Below are 14,150 nucleotides of genomic sequence, written 5' to 3' on the forward strand. Positions count from 1 at the left end.
TAAAACATTAATTTATTCAGTAAATACTTTTTGCACGGTTAGTGTTTACTAATAATTGCTTCTTAAGTAATAGTTTTGTTTCTGTGATGCTGGGGATCAAACCCAGGGACTTAGGCATGCTTACACAAATGGTCTACCACTGAGCCACATTGCCAGCCTAGTTTGTTTTGTTTTTAAGATGAGATTGTTGCCTATGTTGCCTAGGCTGGTCTCAAACTGTTGGGTTCAAGATTTCCTGTGTCTTGGTCTCTTGAGTATCTAAGACAATAGGCAGGCATGAACCACACTCTGCTGTTTAGGTATTAGTAGGACAACGAAGTGGTAAACTAAAGTAGATTTTTAATGTAACAAGATAAATGTTGTAGTCAGGGTTTTCTAAAGAAACAAATAACAGGGTGGTGTGTGTGTGTGTGTGTGTGTGTGTGTGTGTGTGTTTATAAAAAGGGAATTTATTAGATTGACTTACACAACCAGAAGCTGGATAGTCCCACAGTGGCCATTGGAGGTTAGAGAGCTGGAGGAACCTGCTCAGTCTGAGAAACTAGAGCCTCAGAGCAAGAATGATCAATGATGTCACCCGAGTCCTGATGGAAGGCTTGGTAACCTCCTGGAGAGTCACTGGTCAGTTTGCTTTAGAAAAGTGAAGGAGCTAACATCTGATATCCTCTTGCAATCACAGTACCATCTGCTTGCTGCTGCTTCCTTATTCTTCCAACTTTGTTCTCTCATTCAAGCCCCCAGTCTGGTGCACTGTGCTTTTAGGATGGGTCTCCACTTCTGTTTGCTGTCTCACATGCCAGTCATTCCTAGAAACACCCTTATTGAGATACTCAAGTGGTTAATTCAGATTAACCATCACAAATGTCCAACAATCATATAAATAAGTGCATAATTACAAACTGGTATGATTTGGAGTCATACTGCTCAGATAAAAATCTCATTGTTACTCCTGTATGACTTTAGGCAGTGAACTAATGTGACTAAACTTCATTCTCAAGGTGGGAACAATATTAATCGTTCTTAATTTTACAGTGGATAATCAGGTTTTTTTTTTTTTTAAAGAGAGAGTGAGAGAGGAGAGAGAGAGAGAGAGAGAGAGAGAGAGAATTTTTTTTTTTTAATATTTATTTTTTAGTTCTCGGCGGACACAACATCTTTGTTGGTATGTGGTGCTGAGGATCGAACCCGGGTCGCACGCATGCCAGGCGAGCGTGCTACCGCTTGAGCCACATCCCCAGCCCGAATAATCAGGTTTAAAGAGGTTATTTATATAAAAATACTAGCGCAATATCGTAGGGTTTCTATTTGTATTAGTAATTACAATTTTTGTATCAGTGGGTTTTGTTTGTTTGCATTGTAACATTTGAAGATGATGTGGAATGATATTTCTTAGAATAGGTTCTCACTTCTTCTAGAGTTCAGCTCAAATGATCCAAAGGGATATCACAATATAGTTGCATGACATTTTGGTAGTCTTTTAAACGTGTTTCAAATTTGAGTATGCACAAGAATCACTGGGGTGCTTCCTTTAAATACACATTACTAGACCATTTTCTAGGATACTTAACTCAGAGATTGATATTTTTTGTCATAATCTATATATTTTTAAGAACATAAGTTTGAAAACTGATGGTATGTATGTTTTGATGCATAATCAAAATAACTATTTTGTCCCATCATTTTAACATACAACAAGGTTTTGTTATTTGTTTTTGTTGTGTATGCAAGGTTTTGTTATTTGTTTTGGATGTGTATGCTTACTACTAAAATCTTACTTACTAAAATCTATATGTCCCTGGTCTGTGATTTTCTGTCAGTACACAGAATCATTTTACCCAATCCAGAAATTTTGGATATATTCTTGATTCTACTGTTTTTTTTAATCCATTTTCCAATCCATTATTGATGAAGTTTCTTGCTTTAGAGATTTTTATAGCTTTTATTTAAACTTGCCTTTCTCTTTTCCCATGCTTCTTTCTTGAAAGTTGTTTATAAAAGACAGAATTGCTTTTGTTATTCATATGTATAAATTTCTTCCTTAATAATTACACATTGCCCAAAGATGGTGAAGTTTCTGAGCATATTTTAGAAGGTCCTTAGCATATGGCTTTGTTTTAGCGTTTTGAGGAAATATAGAATTTCTTGCTGTTCATTGAGTTGAGAAAAGTACCATGTTTTTTCTTATATCCATGTCAATGTGTGTACTACTCCTCACATTTTATATGCCACAAGACTTATTTGTCAAGAATAACATCCAGCACTAAGTATGTCCAAATAATGTTTTTTCTCAACTATTTTTTTCAATCTTTCTTTTAAACTATTGTTTATTGAGAACCCACCATGTGCCTGGCATTGTACCAGAGGTTCTGGATGTATCTGTGGACAGGTTTCCTGTGATCACTTGTCTTATAGTCTGGTGAGGCATCATCAATATGCTATTTTTATTTTGTTACTTTATATTAGTATTATTACTATAGTAATATTATATTGTTATTATATATTGTTTATGTCCCTCATATTTCCCCAATTAATGTTGATATCCAGGGCTGAGACCATCTCCTATATTTAATATTGTTCCTCACCTAACAGAATAGTATATTGCACATGATGAGTCCTAAAATGTATGACTCAATAAAACAGGAATCAAATATACATGTAGGTATGCAAATCTATTTCTAGGGTTAGTATGATAGATAATAACTGTCCTTTATAGAGTATATTTATTTAAAAAAAATTACATAAGTGGCTGTGTGTAACTCATAGTAGAGTACATTTCTAGCATCTGTGAAGACCCGGGTTTAATCCCCAGTACTACCACTCCCTCAAAAGAATTGGATGAGTAATAAAATTGGCAAGAAAAAAAAAAGACCCTTGTTTTTTCCTGTATTGATAATGTGACTGTAACAATTTTCTTTATAAACTTGGGGAAGGAATAGTCCATCATTTAAAGTTTAATTTTAAGTTATTTGTATTAGTTTAACTTATAATATGTTCAAAATAGTTGAATTAATTAAAATATATAGTCTCTTTTATTAAGATAATATATTCATACAGCTTTTAGTAGGTGTTCTGTTAAAATGAATCATTAATTTTAGCTCACTTCCTTAATTTTTAGTATTCTATATCTAGATTATTCTTTGACAGCTAACAATCTGTAATAACATGCTCATAATAAAACAATTAAAGATGTGTTTTTTGTTGATAGAATTTAAAACAGTTATAATAGTGAGCTTTGAGATATTGTTTAATTTATCCAAAGGTACAAATGATAAACTTTCAACAGGTTCTTTTTTTATTCCATTGATACATATGCTTTCCCCCTTAAAATCATTCAAAATGAGCAATCCTTTGGAGTAATTGAAAGGAAAATATATTCTCATGTAAACAGAAAGAGAAAAATGTAAAATACATACTCCAAAATTGATTGGGAGGAAAAGAGGTTTGAACCCGTGGATCACTTGGATGACAGTCTTATTGTTACAGATCCTGAGAAGTTGCCACTCCTCTTCCTACTACTGCAGTGGTATAATAGATGCAGATTCAGACCCTGATAAATCAGTTGTATGTACCATATCATAAGTGCTATATAGTAGTATGAAGTATGTGTCATGGGAACTTGTAGATCAGAACACATCTAGTTTGAGCACTTATAAAAATCTTCTAAGGATTTTTGCCCAAGTTGGGTAGATAAACAAAGGCTATGCTAGGTTAAAGGGATCAAGTTTATCTTGCTGCTCATTTTGCCCTGCCTATATCTAAATCATTTCCTTATTCTAAAACAGCCCTCTGAAAACATTGTTTTTATTTTACCTTCATCATTTCTTCTTTGATGCCCTTCTTTTCCTTATCAAAATCTGTTTCTGACCTATATTATTATCCTCTTTTAAAGATCTTCTTTTAACATTTCTTGCAAGGCCAGTCTACTGGCAACAACTTCAGTTTTTGCTGATGTATGTCTTTATTTCTGTTTTATTGTTGAAGGATAATTTTACAGGATAAAGAATTCTGGGTCAGCTGTCCCTCTCCTTGGCCTATACCCAAAGGACTTAAAAACAGCACATTACAGGGACACAGCCACATCAGTGTTTATAGCAGCACAGTTCACAATAGCTAAACTGTGGAACCAACCTAGATGCCCTTCAATGGATGAATGGAAAAAAAAATGTGGCATATATACACAATGGAATATTACTCAGCAATAAAAGAGAATACTAATCATGGCATTTGCAGGTAAATGGATGGAGTTAGAGAAGATAATGTTAAGTGAAGTTAGCCAATCCCAAAAAACCAAATGCTGAATGTTTTCTTTGATATAAAGAGGCTGATTCATAGTGGGATAGGGAGAGGGAGCATGGGAGGAATAGATAAACTCCAGATAGGGCAGAGGAGTAGGAGGAGAAGGGAGGGGGCATGGGGTAATTAATGATGGTGGAATGTGATGATCATTATTATCCAAAGTACTTGTATGAAGACACGAGTTGGTGTGAATATACCATGTATAAAACCAGAGATATGAAAAATTGTGCTCTATATATGTAAGAAGAATTGTAATGCATTCTGTTGTCATATATAAATTAAAAATTTACATAAATTTTTTAAAAAAAGAATTCTGGGTCAGCAGTTTTTCCTCTTAACACTTTTAAATATTCACTGCATTTTCTTCCTGTTTGCATGCTTTTTTTAGGATAAGAAAGATGTAATTCTTGCCCTTTTTTCCCTCCAGATAACGTGTTCTTTCCTCTGACTACTTTTTGGATTTTTTTCCCCTCACCTTGGATTTACTGTGTTTTGGAAATTATACAACTAGGTGTAGTTTTTTGGGCATTTGTTCACTTCGTGTTCCCTGAGCTGGATCCATGGTTTATGCTTGACATTAATTTTGAGGAAATTGTTAGCCATTGCTGTTTCAAGTGTTGCTTTTGTTCCTTTCTTTTCCTGGTGTAGTAATTTGATATATGTTACACTTTTTGTTTTGTTTTGTGAACCTGGGGATTGAGCCTAGGAGTACTTTCTACCACTGAGTTACATCCCCAGCCCTTTTTAGATTTTTTCTTTTGAGACAGAGTTTTGCTAAGTTAATAATTCTGGTCTTGAAATTTTTTCTGCCCCAGCCTACCAAGTAGCTGAGATTACAGGTATGCCCCACCATGCTCAGTTTATTATACTTTATGTGATTGTCACATAGACTTTGGATATTCTTTTCTGCTTTAGTCAGTCTTTGTTCTCTCTGCCTTTCAATTTGGGAGCAGCTGTGTCTAGTCTACTAATAAGTCTATCAAAGACATTATTATGTTACAGTATTTTTGGTTTATTTATTTTTATTTGTTTTGTGGGGGTACTAGGATTGAATTTAGGGGCACTTGACCACTGGGCCACATCAGTTCTATTTTGTATTTTATTTAGAGACAGGGTCTCACTGAGTTGCTTAGTGCCTTGCTTTTGCAGAGGCTGACTTTGAACTCGCCATCCTCCTGCCTCAGCTTCCTGAGCTGCTGGGATTACAGGCATGAGCCACCACACTTGTCTATGTTACACTACTTTTGATCTCTAATATATTTTTTTTTTTTGTGGATGTATTGGGGATTGAACTCGGGCCCATACGTTCTAGGCAGGCACTCTACATAGCCCTCTAGCATTTCTTTTTAGTGAATTCTTAGAATTTTCATCTCTTGGCTTACATTGTCCATCTGTACTTGCATGCTACATGCCTTTTCCATTAGTGCCCTTAGTATATTAATCATAGTTGTTTTACATTCCCAGTTTGATATTTCCAGCAGTTTTGCCTGTCTGGTTCTGCTGTTTGTTTTCTTACGTGCTCTTTTCAAACCATGTTTTTTTTTTTTTTCTTTTTAGTATGCCTTGAATTTATTTATTTCTTCCTTTCTTCCTCCCTTTCACTTCCTCTCCCCCATCTCTTTCTTGAACTTGGGGCCTTGTGCATCACAGGCAAGTGCTCTACCACTGAGCTGTATTTCCAGCCCTTTTTAAAAAATTTATTGTAATTTGAGACAGACTCCCTCTAAGTTGCCAATGCTGACTTCTTACTCGCTCTTCTCTTGATTAGCCTCTTAAGCAGCTGAGATTACAGGTGTGCCCTATTAGGCCTAAGGGTTTTTGTTTGTTTGCTTGTTTTTTGATACATAGGCATGATGTATCTGGTAAAAGGAATTGCTGTGAATAGGCCTTTAGTAATGCAATGGTAAGGGCCTGGAAAAGAGGCAGTATCCTATGGTCCTGTAATTAGGTGTCCGACTTTTAGTAAGTTTGTACCTTTGGATTATGAACTTCAAACATTTCTTAGGGTTTTTTGTTGTTGTTGTTTTCTTATTTTACCCTTTGGTGAGACAGGATGGTTATGGTAGGATTGAGTTAGATGTTTCCTTTTTCTCATGAAAGTCTAGAACTTGCTAGAGTTGGGGATTTCCCTTCTCCCATGTCACATATGTTGTAATAAAATCCTGGCAGATTAGGCTGTCATTAAGCAGTTTCTCCTGAGGTCTGGCCTTGCTAAGAAGAACACTTTGACCTATTTGAAAATGGTTCATTTTCTACTCTCTCTGCTGGAAGCAAAAGAGGATTGTCTTTAGTATTTACTCTGAGAATTGGTCAAGCTACTAGAGGTAAAACTCTTAAAAGTGTGACAACCCAACCCCCCCAAACCTGGGTCCCCCTGGCATTTTAAATTCTGTTGTCTACACTGTTGTTCCAGCAGCCCATCAGTTGATGTTTTCATTCAACTTCAATTATTCCCACAATGGTTTTCATTCATGCGTCTTTTGCTTTATTTAAGATGTAATTCTTTGTATGACTTTCTGACCTTGGTAGGTGATAGTTTGGGCATCTGATCTTGAGGGATGATATTTTGTCCTGTGCCTGTACTTCTGTTATGAATCCAAGAAAAGTTATTGATTTTTCAGTCTTTTGGGATTTTTACTTGTTCTTAGAACAGTGTGATGACTTGCAGGCTCTCTACATATGAAATCAGGAACCATTTCCATGTTCAGTTTCCTCATAATCTGAAATATAACCCAGTTAAACTGGTTTACTTGCAGTTATCATTGATTTATAGGTTTTCTTGCTAATTCCCATTATTATATTTACATTTAAAATGTGAATGATTAAAGGGTTATTGCTACTACAGTGGTTGAAAGGAAAAAAAAAATTTTGTATGTAAATTGCTCTACATGATGGTTACACATGAATAAGTACATACAAATTACAAAGGGGGTAAATTTTGACATCTGTAAAAGAAAAAGAGTTTTATTACTCTATCCAAAAATGTATTAGACTTTCCTGGAAAGTTTTTACTTTTATTAGAGATATTTTATCATAATCTAGAAGGCCTTCAAGATGCTATCATTGGGATAGATTCTTTCCCTACTAACTCTTTGAAATAATAATTATTAGAATTCCGGAAATGCTAGTTTAAAGCAATGTCTCCTCAGCCTTTGCTCCTGTGGATAAGGATAAGATATGTACTTTCATTGTCTGGTGGTGGAGGAGATGATTTTGCCCCTGGCTTTTATAAAGGTAATCCCAACTATATTAATATCCATATGTCTTTAGTCATTTATGTCTCTGTAGAGTAATCATAGATAATATTAAAAGACATAATTACATTTCAGACTTATGTGGTTGTTTAATTTTGCTATAATAAATTATTGTACATATTCAACTTTTCTAGCATGTTATGTAGCATTTGTTCATGTGTACTCACAAATCATTCTACTTCTATTCCAAATTTCTTAGACTATTTCATAGAAAATTTTAAGGAAGGCAGAGTGATAAAAGTTAATCTCGCAATGGCTTGGAGACTGGGTGAAATGAAGGAAAGACGCTGTAATCACTTGGGATTCATTTTGCCATTTTTGCCATAATTTATATGTGAGATAAAAGAGAAATTGAAATGTGGTAAAACGAAGGAAGAGAAGTCAGGGAATTTGGAAAGGGGTAAACAACTCTTTGGAAAACAGAAGATGGAATATTAGGAAGAAAAAAAACCTCAGATAACTTTTAAGGAGAAGTTTTCCCATAGGTAGAAAATATCTTAAAGGACATGTATCCACTAAGAGTTTACAATTACCGTTTTTTTTCCTGCCACATTAAGGCCACTATTGAGAAACTTGGTAAGTGATTTACTGTAAAACTGTTTTTGAACAGTTATTGATAGAGACAATAAGTGGAGATAGAATTAAAAACTTGCTTTATGATTCTGGTCAGTCTCTAGTCCTTCAAAAAAACATTAGATTTTAATGAGAAAGAGCTCATGAGTATATGAAACTTTGAGGAATGGAGATAATGGAAGAAACTAAAACTTACTTTTACTTAGGTCCCTGCTGCCTGGTATGCTGTATGTCACCCCTTCTCCATACATTCCTTTCATAAATTTTTTTCTTCTTCCTGTCCTCTTGCTACTTTGCTTCATAAGCTTACTGGAAGCAATAAGCCATCTTTTGTAGAATTAGTACGTAACCAGACATAATAGTTCCTGCTCAATAAAAAATAGTTAGGCTTCTTTCTTCTAGAATACTTTTAGCAGAACAACCTAGTCTTTCTTAAAAACAATTTATTCACTTACATATTTTATTATTTAACAGACAAATAATTCTTGAAAGCCTATTATGTGGTGGAGAGTACTAGGCTCTTGGGATATAGTTATAAACAAAATGTTGTTCTTGCCTTCATGGAACTTAAAACCCTTAATAAATCTTGGTTTATATTGTAAATGCTCACCTAATTTCTAACTGTCTCATTTGGTTTATGTTATAAAGGTTCACCTAATTTTCTACTTTCTCATTTTGGAGTGAAAACATTGGATATATAGGGATAAACAGACATACACAGATAATGCTCTACTGTATACCACATGTTACAAAATAATGAGAATTTAGGTAAGAAAAATCCAGATAAGGCACAACAATAAAAGAACTTAGAGATATCCCTGATGAATATGATGCAAAAATTCTCAATAAAATGCTTGCAAATCAAATTTATCAGCACATTTTAAAGAATTATACACCGTGACTTGTTTGTTTTTATTCCAGGGATGCAAGCAAGGATGTTTCAATAATCATAACACAGTACCCTAATAGAATCAAGGATGAAAATCACATGATTATCTTAGTAGATGCAGAAAAAGCCTTTGATGTGATTCTACATCTTTTCATGATAAAAGTCCTGAATAAATTTGATATAGAATAATCATATCTCAACATCATAAAGGCTGTATATGATAAAACCAAAGCCAACATCACATTTAATAGGGAGAAACTTAAAATATTTCCTATAAGATCAGGAAGAAGACAAGGATGTCCACTCTAACCACTCTCATTCAATATGGTACTAGGTATTTTAGCCAGCGAAAATAGGAAGAGAAAGAATAAAAGGTATACAAAAGGAAAGAAGTTATGTTATTCCTGTTTGCTGCTAATTCTATACATAGAAAATCCTAAAGATTCTACCAGAAGACTTTTAGAATTCATAAGCAAATTCAGTAAAGTAGCAGGATACAAAATTTACATAATTGTTTCTTTTCTATAGACCAATAATGAAATTTCTGAAAAAGAAATCTGGAAAGTTATATAAAATAGCACCCACATAAATAAATATAAATAAATAAATAGTGCAATATCCAGGGATAAACTGCTAAGAGTATGAGAGATCTCTACAATGAAAACTACAAAATGCTGAAGAAAGAAAATGAAGACACTAAAAGGTGGAAAGTTACTTCCCTTCATCATGGATTGGGCAGATCAATATTGCTAAAATGGCCATACTATGTATGGATATGCAACAAGTCCCATCATTATGTACAGTTATAAGGTACCAATAAAAAATACGGAAAAAATAAGTAAAATGGCTATACTCCCCAAAGCAATCTACAGATTCAATGCAATACCCATCATTATACCAAAAACATTCTTTACAGAACTCAAAAAAAAAAAAAAAAGAAATCCTAAGATTCACATTGAATGACAACAGACTCTGAATGTGAATAAACAGTGCAATCCTGAGAAAAAATGCTGATCGAATCACAACATCTTATTTTAAAACACACCACAGAACCATGGTAACAAAAACAAAAGCATTGGCCAAAACAATAGGCATGTAAACCAGTGGAGCAGAATAGATGATTCAAGTATAAAATCACACATCTGCAACCAATTGATTTTTGACAAAGTTGCCAAAAACATACATTGGAGAAAAGAAAGTTCTTCAACAGATCGTTCTGGGAAAACTGGATATCCACATGTAGACAACTGAAACTAAACCCTTTCTTACCCTATACAAAAATCAACTCAAAATGGATCAAAGACCTAATGTAAGACCTGAAACTTTGAAGCTTTAAAATATTGACCCAGTTATTGGACAGGACTCTACTAACTCACGAAACAAAACCAATAATTGATAAATGGGATTATATCATATTAAAAAGCTTCAAAGCCAAAGAAACAGGGAAGTGAAGAGACAACCTATAGAACAGGAGAAAATCTGTGCCAACTACTTATGAACTTAAGAACTCAAAACCTCAACACAAAAACAAGAAATACAATTTTTAAAAATGGACAGATAGATACTTAGAAAAAGAAGTAAACATGGCCAGAAAATATATGAAAAAAACCCAATATCTAGTCAAAACTACATTGAGATTCCACCTCATCCCAGATAGAATGGCTGTTACCAAAAAATAACATTCTGTCAAGGACACGCAGAAAAAGGAACCCTTATACACTATTGGTAGGAATGCAAATTAGTATAGTCACTATGGAAAACAGTATGGAAGTTCCTCAAAGAATAAAAATAGAACTGTATCACTTCTGGGTATATATCTGAAGGTAATGAAGTCATCATACAGAAGAGACACCTGCATAACTATGTTTATTGTGGCATGTTTTACAAAAACCAAAATATAAAATCAGCCCAGATGCCTGTTGACTGATGAGTGTAATAAATAAAATGTGATAGATACACACATTGGATTATTATTCACCCATAAAAAGGAATGATATCTTGTCATTTGTAGGAAAATGGATGGAGCTGGAGGTCATCATGCTAACAGAATATGTCAGTCAGATACAGAAAGACAAGTATCACATGTTTTTTCTAATGTGGAAACTTAAAAAATATATAACAATGATCTGAAAGTAGAGGAGGAACTATTAGGAACAGAAAAGGGGAAGAGAGGAGAGGACAAGAAAGTAGAAGGTAGGATGGACATGATCAATACATGCATAATATATGAATATATTGGGCATGCTAACAGTGAACTCCATTAATTCATACAATTAATACATATCAGTAAAAACAAATAAGTACAGGGTAGATAAATGGTGGAATAAAGGATTAAGAATTGAGAGGTCTTAGAAGTGACCATGAGGTATTGGGGAATATGTTCTAAGAATACTTAGGACAACATCATAGCTTGTTCACTAACTATGTTTGGCATCATTAAATGTATATAAATTATTTATATACTTCTTTTTCGAAGTATCATATCTGTAAGAGCATGACCTAAAAAATAAGTTTACTTAGGGGTATGTTTGAGACTTTATTATTTAATAACAATTTTAGAATTGTGTATATCATTGTTTTATTTAAGCAAAATAAAGTCTAACTACTTATTAAAAGATTTTATGTCATTCACATGATTTTATGTCATATGTAAGAGAGGGTCATAATTTCTTAATGATTGTGTAATACTTTATGGTTAGACTCATTCTATATGGGATATCTAGTTTGATCATTAATATATCTCTGAGATAATTATTGTTTCTCCTTCAAAAATGAGAAAATCTTGGATTAAGAAAGTAGTGCATAAAAATCATCCCATAATAAAAAAGTCATTAATTTAAACAAAAGTGAGTTAAGCATTTGCTTGGTCTGACCATATAACTTTCACATGATTGATCCATAAATATTTTTCTTGCTAAACAAATACTTTCAATTACAGTTACTATTTATTGAGTAGCTGTTATAGAGGTTAGGCACTGGTTAAATTACATTTTATATTTTGCTACAGTATTTTTAAGGGAGCTACATATTTTTAATGTATAGATATGAGAAAATGAATGCCTGTGAAGTTAAGTGATTTAGTTGAGACTATGTGGTTTGCAAATGAAGAAACTAGATTTAAATGCAGTTCTTTTTTATTCCAAAATTCTTCTTCTTTCTATTACTCCTACATAGCATCTGTATGCCAGCAGTTTTTTTATTACTAATTTACAGTATTTGAACTCAAGTTTATTTAAAAATAAATTTTCATTGTATATTGATGGATAGGTAAAGATATTAACAGTATAGTTAATTGCAAGTTATAATGTATGATATGGAAATCATATTAAAATTAAATATTTATATACATACGTGTGTGTATGTGTTTGTGTGTGTGTGTGAAAGAGAGAGAGAGAGAGAGAGAGAGAGAAAGAGAGAGAATATGTACACATACACAGAAATTGAACAGGAAATGAATGTACAAATGAATTAATATGGTTTATTTATGATAGTTTTAGCCTGATAGTTTTCTGTATGTATTTCTATATCTCTGTATGTATGCATATATATTATTAAAAATAAAAAAATTCATTTACTTTTGGTGTTGCTTGTACAGGTTGAGTATTTCTAATCCCAAAATCTGAAATATTCCAAAATCTGAAATTTTCAATTATCATCACACCACAAGTGGAAATTACACATCTGACCTCATGTTATAGGTCCTTGTCAAAATGCAATTGCATTAAAAATGTATAAAATTATCTTCAGGCTATGGGAATAAGGTCTATATGAAACATAAGTGAATTTCACATTTACACTTGTATCCCATCTCCAAGATATCTCTTTAAATGTATGCAAATATTCCACACACCCCCACCACCAAAATCTGAAAATCAAAGCTCTTATGTACCAAGCTTTTTAAAAAATTTATCTTTTTATTTTATGTTGTTATATATGACCGCAGAATACATTACAATTTGGTACCAAGCATTTTGAATAAGGAATTCTCAACCTGTAGTATTTATGGATATAGGAAGAGCTTTATGGTTATAATGCTAACTTTTTGTTGAACTGTAATTAAAATAAAAAGTACATGTTTTAAGTTTATATTTAAGTATGCATTTGATACTTAAATATACCATGTCAACACTACCTCTAAACAAAATAATATTTTCATCCCTTTCTCTAAAACCTTCTACCTATTTATAATTGATTACTGATCACCCAGCAATCAGTATCTGATTTCTATTATCATAGATTAGTTTTGCCTGTATTAAAATTACATGTAAATTAAATGAAAAAAATATGTACCCCTTTTGTCTGGCTTCTTTTTTTTTTGACATTTTTGGAGATTGATCCATATTGTATCAGTATGTTTTTTCTTATTGATTGGTACTTTGATGTGTATGTGTACTATACGTTGTATATGCACACTTCTGTTAATGGATATTTCAGTTTTTTCATGTTTGGGGCTATTATGAATTAAGCTATTATAAATATTCTTGTATGAGTGTATTTGTGGACATATATTTCTGATAATTAAATAGCTGGATCATAATTTAGATAGCCTGTGTGTTGCCAACAGCTCTGTACAGTGATTCTAATATTTTATACACCTCCAATAGTGTGGACAACTTCTAGTTGCCCCACATTCTCTTTAACATTTGGAGGTGTTTGTATTTTTGATATTAATCATTCTTACAGATATCTAATGGTACCTTGGTGGTTTTAATTTTACATTTCCCATTATATTTTCGATTAGTTTTTATTAATGATATTAGGCATATTTTCTCATAACATATCCTGGGCACATTTATCTAATTTTGTATTTGTATCTTTTCTGTTCAAATATTTTGACCATTTTTAACTAAGTTAAAATTGTAATGTTGATGTATAGACAACTTATATATATTCTTTATTAAAGTCTTATCAGATATATGTACTGCTAATGGTTTCCTCCCAATTTTGTGGATTGTATTCTCTTTCTTTTTTAGTTTTGTTTTGTACTAGGGTTTGAACCCAGAGATACTCTACCACTGAACTATATCCCTAATTCATTTATCTATCTGTCTATCTATCTATCTATCTATCTATTTGAGACAGGGTCTTGGGAAGTTCCTGAGGCTGACCTCGAACACTTGTGATCTTCCTGCCTCAAC

The 14,150-nt window shown here is 32.9% G+C and overlaps 1 protein-coding gene across 4 annotated transcripts in view; it reads left to right on the top strand.

Annotated features, from left to right (window-relative positions):
- The window catches only part of Rictor (RPTOR independent companion of MTOR complex 2), a 114,202-nt gene that overhangs the window by 20,710 nt on the left and 79,342 nt on the right, over window positions 1-14,150 (top strand). Inside the window, exon 1 of one of the 4 annotated variants that reach the window (XM_026401783.2) lies at window positions 4,106-4,230. The exons of the other annotated variants lie outside the window; for them this stretch is intronic. Within the exon in view, the coding sequence (XP_026257568.2) occupies window positions 4,218-4,230 (13 nt within the window). The 5' untranslated portion in view covers window positions 4,106-4,217. Of the gene's footprint in view, window positions 1-4,105; window positions 4,231-14,150 lie in introns of those variants that run through there. 4 annotated transcript variants of the gene reach the window in all.

This window comes from Urocitellus parryii, chromosome 1 (assembly GCF_045843805.1).
Source record: "Urocitellus parryii isolate mUroPar1 chromosome 1, mUroPar1.hap1, whole genome shotgun sequence".
In the NCBI taxonomy this organism is placed as follows: domain Eukaryota; kingdom Metazoa; phylum Chordata; class Mammalia; order Rodentia; family Sciuridae; genus Urocitellus; species Urocitellus parryii.